This window comes from Fukomys damarensis, unplaced genomic scaffold, assembly GCF_012274545.1.
Source record: "Fukomys damarensis isolate Sample0158 unplaced genomic scaffold, DMR_v1.0_HiC HiC_scaffold_34, whole genome shotgun sequence".
NCBI classification, from domain to species: Eukaryota; Metazoa; Chordata; class Mammalia; order Rodentia; family Bathyergidae; genus Fukomys; species Fukomys damarensis.
The window spans coordinates 18,799,518-18,805,939 of record NW_022900946.1 but is presented as its reverse complement, the minus strand read 5'-3'; the positions used below and the strand labels follow the sequence as shown (position 1 = coordinate 18,805,939).

Below are 6,422 nucleotides of genomic sequence, written 5' to 3'. Positions count from 1 at the left end.
CATGGGAGAGGGGGTTCAGCCTAGGTCCTAGGACCCTTTTCCAGGGCAGCTGCCTCAGTGGTGAGCCCAGAATTTGGGTGTTTTACAAGCATTCAGGGATACTCAAGGCTCGGGGATGAAGTCTAGTAGCTCCCAGGCACTGCATGCTAAGCAGCTGCTTCAGAATCTCCTAGGAGCTATTTTATTTTTAGTAACAGCTTTAAGGTGTAACTGGCACACCATGAAGCTCACCTTTTTTCAGCATAAAGTGAGTGGTTTTTAGAATAGGCAGATGGTTTGCAGTTAACCACCTGGGGAGTCTCCTCAAATTGATCTAACAGGACCAGGAACCTGGGTATATGAATCCCAAGACTACTGACCTCTCCACTGGGGCAACTGCCCTGTTTCTGATGGTCACAACCAAGGGTGCTACTCGATCTAGTAGGTAGACTGGCTGCTGTGTGCACCCCACCACCCACCGTAGGGACAGTTATTCTGTCCCAGATGTCAACAGTGCTGAGGTTGGAAACGCCACACCCGGATGAACCTTGAAGTCCTTTGTGCCTTAACTGTAAGACCTCCAGGCCAAACTCACAGTGGCCCCCAGGACTTGGTAGGGCAACCTCAGTACCATCTCCTGGGTGATGATGCTGGTCTGGGTCACTTTAGTTCTGGTAGCAAGTATAGTGTACCCAGATGCTGCTGGGCACTTAAAATTAGTGCTCATCCTCCAAGTATGCAGAATATAGACTGTGCACCACGTTGACAGCTAATGCTTATGGCCCCCTTAGCAGCCTGCCCCATGGTGGGCTTAGGCACTAACCACACATGGCAGGAGCCCTGGAACACTTCCCTCTGCAAAGCTTTTCCCTACCACTTAAGGATGTGTATGGCAATTTTCCAAGAATTTCTCTCCATTACAGAGTAGAAAAGCTGCACAGTGAAGGGTCAGGAGGCTGAAGATCCCTCCCCTACCTTACCGGTAACCTGGGGGGATGCAGGGGGAACAGGCATCCGCTAGGCTGTGTTGCTGGAGGTTGAGCTCAGAGGGGCCAAGGGTGATCCTATGTAGTCTCGGAAGTTGGAGGAAGCTGCCAACTGTGCTTACTCAAAACTGGTTTCAAGATCCATCCACCTGAGCAGTGGGAGGGTTGCAGTCACAGAGTCACAGGCCAGAAAACTAACTCCATGGGAAAAGCTTTGGTGGGCGCATAGCTTCTAGAGCACATTGTGACTGAAAAGACAGGCAGGAACATTGTGGAGCGGAGTGATACTGGGGGTGACCTGAGCTCTGCTCTCCCTCCCCCAACATAGCCAGCTGGTAGCAAAGCCTAGGATGTGAGGCAAGACTACAGAGCCTGGTGATAGTTTGGAATTCTTTCTTCTCTTTTGTTAAAATGGGGAAAGAAAGGTGGAGATCAGGTACCCCTGGGCACTGGGGAAGGCATGCAGGCAGCCCCAGCAGGCAGGCACTGGGGATGAGAAGGAAGAGTCCTGGAGTTTTCCATAAATCTTTTCTTGCGAAGAACAGCAGTGCAGGCTGACAAGGGGGTAGTGGGACGAGGCAGGCCCCTGGGGAGAGGGGTGGCGGGCACACGGCTTGGGGCTCACTCTAACATGCAAAGTCCAGCTGCCCCATGAACTAGGTTGCTTTTTAAAGAGCGACATACATATAAATACAGACACAGCTACACGCACACATGCGGAGAAGGCTCTGCATTCCCGAGTGTGGGGATCTAGGTTTGCCGGCTGTAGGGAGATCCAAGTCAGTAGCCAGCCATGTCTCTGCTGGGTGACTGTCCGCATTGCCCTGAACTAGGGCAGGGCGGGTGAGTCTTCGTGGGAAGGCTGTTTGGTCTCCAAGGTACTGCTCACCAGGCACCCAAGCCACTCTGAGCCAAATCCGTGAGAGCTGGGGGCTGCATGCCTTTGCTCCATGAACTTGCATGCGTGCAGCTGTGCATGTTGGCACAAGATGTATCCCTGCCTGGCTAGAGTCCATCTCTCCCCTCCAGGGCACAAGGGTGCAGACAGAGGGGTGAAGGGGGCCCATGGAGACATCCTCTCCCCCGCCCCACGGGGGTCCTGGGAGGGGGGAGGGGCCTCCCTTATCTCTCTGCCTCCATGGCAGGGTGAGCCCTAGGTTCTGAAGCAGCTTGTTGAGGGGCCAAGGGTGGCCAGTCTGAAGCTGGAGAAGGGGGTGCTGGAGTCCACAGGGATGGCTGCGGCTGGTGGTGCTGTGGGCCCCCAGGGGGTGAGGCTGCAGTTGGCCAGCTGGGTGCCACAAAGCTGCCAGTGGCGGCATGGGGGAAGTGTGGAGGGGGTGATGTAGCTGTTGTGGCCATTGGGCTGCCGCTACTGCCACTGTGGAAGCTCTCTGAGGCCTTGAGACGTGAGAACATGGTGAGAGCATCAGGGAAGTTGGGGGGTGTGGCAGGGGTGTTGGCAGGAGTGCACATCTGTGGGAAAAGAGAGAGGAAGGGGTAAGCACCTTTCTCTGGGAGGGCCCCAAAGTCCCCACTGCCTCTGAAGAAGAGACAGGTACCCCCATACCCCTTCCCCCAGACGCCACCCAAGTTTTGCCCTGGCCCAGTTGGTCCCAGTGCAGGGGCTTGCAGGAAAGGGCACAGAGCTGGGCTGACCCAGCTTCACTGGGGGACCCGGGCTGCAGATCCACACTGCCCAGTGCAGGGCCAGGAGGCTTTCCCAGCCCCCTTACCCAGCACAGCATCCCCAGAGTGCTGCCCCACTGTATAGGCAGAAGCCCAAGCACCAAGGGCCAGGGCTACCTAGGTCCCACCAGTCTCACGCTCCTGCAGGCCTATCTCGAGGAGGTCCAGCTGCATGTGCACTGCTCTCCACTGGAAGCCTCCCAGGGTCGGGGTGGGGGGGTACTTGTACACCCACCTGGCTCCGCCTCCTTCCTCCCTCTCCAGAACAGAGCATGCCTAGCAGGGCCACATGTGGGTCTCCAGGGAAACTTACCATCTGGTGGTGGTGGTGGCTGTAGGGGATGTTGGTCTCCTGGAAAAAGGCGCTGAGGGCCGTCTACAGGAAGAAAGATTGTGCTTACCCTCCATGACCTTCCCTAACCCTATTTCCCAGGCTCCTCTGAGGTTTAGCATGACCACAGGCTGGCCTCTCAGTGGAATAAGGTGACTTGAGGTGGCCAAGAACCAGCGATGTACCTGTCACCTCCCAAGTCTCGCTATCACCCATGGAGACACCATGGGACTGGGGGCAGGGTGGGCGGTAAAGACCCTCACAAGGTTACCTGACAGGTGACTCCTAACTATAGAACCCACCCCTCACACACTTCTGACATTGTCACTGTTGCTCTGGGCGGGCAGGCAGTACCCTTACACCGTCTCATGATGAAAGGCTATGTGGCTCCTCAGTAGGCCAGCTGGTCCTCAGTACTTGATTCAGGAGATCCCAACCCTCCCTGTCCCCACCTAGATGGTAGCATAATCTCTACTCTTCTGCGTGTTATTCCTCTAGACCAGGGAGATCTCAAGTTCAAGCATAGAGGGAAAAGACCTGCTTACTGGCTCTACTTCACCTCTGGCTGAACACATAGTCCTGCTCTGTCTGGACCTCAGTGTCTCCATCTGTATCACAAGGATGAGCAACAGTGACCTCTTCATCACCATGTTCCAGCTGGGAGGGCCTGGGTTTTATACTCACCCACCCAAGCCTTCCCAGGAATGTCAAGTGGTGAACAGGAGGGTAGCCCTAGCATTGAAGCCAGCCAGGGACTAAAAGCTCTTGTGACAACTCCATGTTGGGCACATGACACCCTACCTTCTCCCTCTACATCATTACCCCACCAAACAAGGTGCTGCCTCTTCAAGCAGGGTACCATCAAGCTGGGGGCACTTAAAATCACAGAAGCTGGCCTGGAAACACTTGCTTTTCAGATAGGGAAATTGAGAATGGAATTCCTTGCTAGGGATCATGAGATTAGCAAAAGGCAGAAGTGGGGTTAGGACCCAGGCCTGAGATTCCAAGCATGTCCCTTGGGACTGACCCAGGGTGGTGGCAGGGGGCTGGAACAAGCACTCCCCACATCAGCTCAGACCTCTGGAGGTCCCTGGCAGCTGGGGGAGGGGCTCCAGGGAGTCCTCATGGGAGGCGCTGACATTTATTGTGCCTCCCCTGGGCTCTTGTGGGAAATAAGGGAGCCTACTGCTCTTATGAAAGTGCTAGGGAAGGGAGGGGCCTTGTGTGTGTGTGAAGGGTCCTCCAGGCACTGCCAAGTCCCTGACTGGGACCTGAAGTCTTCCCTGGCAGACCTGCTCCTCAGCTTGTGCTGGCCAAGGGACTTCATAGTCTTCCCTTACCAACACACCCAGAAACCTAGCCTGGCTCCCGGGCTTGCCCTCAGGGTTTCTTCTTCTTCTTCTTTTTTTTTTTACTCGAATTATTTTGGGAATTTCCTGGAGACACCCTATCTGGGTGTCCCAAAACAGGATGGGAGCTCAGGGATGGGGGCTGGGTCTCCAAGCACTTTTCCTGGCAGCAGCAGTTATGCCCCTCAGTCCAGGCTCACTTTGCACCCCAACCCAGCTGCCCAAAGGCCACTTTGTGTGAGTTCTCCACTAAGAACATCTGCACAGCTAGACAGAGGGAGGTCCCCTCCCCCTGCAGCCTCTGCTCCCATTAACACCTGAATCTGAGAATGTGACCCAGAAACACAACCCAGTGTAGGCTAACCGTCAGGTGGAGGCTGGTCAGAAAGGGGATGGGCTAACCATGAACCCCCTCACTCCTAGGCAGAGGCCCACTTGCTCATAACCAATTGGCCCCCATTTTACAGGCAGTGAAACTGATACTCAGGGAGTCAATGGCACAGGTGCTTGTACACCTGGGCTGCCGGTAGCTACTAAAGCCCCCCAGTTTTCAGGGTGGTCCTGACATTCCTGTGGACAGTTTTTCCCCAGATGCTGCAATCTTCAAAGCTACATTTTCTTTTCTTTTTTTTGGACAGGGTCTCACTATGTAGTTGAGACTGACCTGGAACTCACTATGTAGCCCAGGCTGGACTCGAACTCACAGCGATCCTCCTGCCTCAGCCTCGCGAGTACTGGGATTACAGGCGTGCGCCACCAAGCAAAGCTACATTTTCAATTCAGTATGTGCTGAGAGACACAGCCTGGGTGTCTGACTCTGAAGGATGGGTTCAGAGTCCTACAGGCAGGACAAACTTCCCACTGGACACCTACCTGTGCCCAGCCCAGGCAGGGAGAGTCCTGCATGCACAAGTGGGACTCCACAAACTGCCATGAATGCAGTTTTGCAAGTTTTACCACATCCAACCCAAGAGACAAACAGGGTTGATTAGGGCTGCAGGAGAGGTGGGGAGCAGGAAGCTTCCTTAGGGTGGGGCTGCAGTGGGGGAGGGGGCAGAGGGCTGGCCATTCACGCCTTAGAGGCTGACTCACATGGCTCCCTCCAGGTGCAGGTGTGGAAACTGAGGCCTGAGAAAGCAAACTTTCCTCTCCTGGGTAAAAAAACAGAGCAGAACAGTGGACTGAAAATCGAGAGGAAGTGAGCAAGGAGAGGAGGATGGATTTATCTGGATGGAAAGCCTACAGCCTTCCCAGACAATCCCAAACTGGGTGCATTCTTTCCGATCCCCACCTGCCCCGAGGAAACTGAGCCTTAGAATACCCTGCATCCTGGTTCTCCCTGGAGACCCAAACACCTTCCTCGAAATGGCTCCCAAGGAAAATCAGGTTCTGGGCTGGAGCCGGGCTAACCGTGGTAGATACTACCAGACTGGCTGAAATTCTGATCCTACACCTACCTATCAGGGGCACCACTCCCGAGACTCTGATCTTATCCCTAGATACCACACCACGGGGGTGATTTCAGGGTCTTGAGTTGGGAGGTCAGATGGCCTCTAGGGAGCACCAACAGCTTCCGGGAACTACTACCTTATAGGTTAGCCGAGACCTAGTGGGTGGAGTGAGCGCCAGACAGAGGCAGCCCCACCTTCTGCTCAGGTGGCTTGGCTACTGACCCACACCACCCTTAGAGCAGCCGCAAAGGTGCAGGTTCCTCTCCCAGCCCAGAGGGCACTAGACCCGCAGAACCACCCCAAGGCACACCTCTGGAACGAAGTACACACACGCACATCTCCGCGTTGTAGTGTGGAGCTCCGGTACACTACCCACACACTCCACGTTGTGAATATATACACATGCCGCACAGCCCTGAGCACGGCACCCTCTACAAACCGACACGAGAGTACACGCGGGACATACACCAAACATGACAGACGTATTTAGTACCAGATACGCAGCCGGGCAGAATGCGCGTTCGCACACGTACCCACAAGCCCACAACCCTTGATGTGCCCTGCTGACGCCAAGCGCGGTACGTGCGTAAATACAAACGCACATGTACATGTACACACACGCGCGGGCCGCCCACCGGGC

At 55.2% G+C, this 6,422-nt stretch overlaps 1 protein-coding gene across 4 annotated transcripts; it reads right to left on the bottom strand.

The window, feature by feature from the left end:
* Positions 1-1,841: 1,841 nt before the first annotated feature.
* Ubald1 (UBA like domain containing 1) lies at positions 1,842-6,267 on the bottom strand. Of its 4 annotated transcripts, XM_010644108.2 has the most exons (5): positions 6,093-6,135; positions 5,424-5,482; positions 3,528-3,590; positions 2,965-3,027; positions 1,842-2,438 (listed from the first exon to the last, which is right to left on the bottom strand). In XM_010644108.2, exons 1-5 carry the CDS (start codon positions 6,118-6,120, stop codon positions 2,088-2,090), a joined length of 564 nt encoding a protein of 187 aa, XP_010642410.1. In that variant the 5' UTR covers positions 6,121-6,135; the 3' UTR covers positions 1,842-2,087. The 4 variants fall into 4 exon arrangements, with proteins under 4 accessions (XP_010642410.1, XP_010642408.1, XP_010642412.1 ...); XM_010644106.3 differs by lacking the exon at positions 5,424-5,482 and having other exon boundaries at positions 6,093-6,267; XM_010644110.2 differs by lacking the exon at positions 3,528-3,590.
* Positions 6,268-6,422: the final 155 nt, after the last annotated feature.

What these genes read in the sequence shown, in the direction of transcription:
- Ubald1 (XM_010644106.3), bottom strand. Translation starts at nt 6,257, where the DNA reads ATGTTTGGTGTATGTCCCGCGTGTACTCTCGTGTCGGTTTGTAGAGGG. An exon ending in GTGTGTACTTCGTTCCAGAG is followed by an intron (nt 3,591 to 6,092) that starts GTGTGCCTTGGG and finishes CTTGTGATACAG; the next exon opens with ATGGAGACACTGAGGTCCAG. An exon ending in CCAGAGGTGAAGTAGAGCCA is followed by an intron (nt 3,028 to 3,527) that starts GTAAGCAGGTCT and finishes TTCTTCCTGTAG; the next exon opens with ACGGCCCTCAGCGCCTTTTT.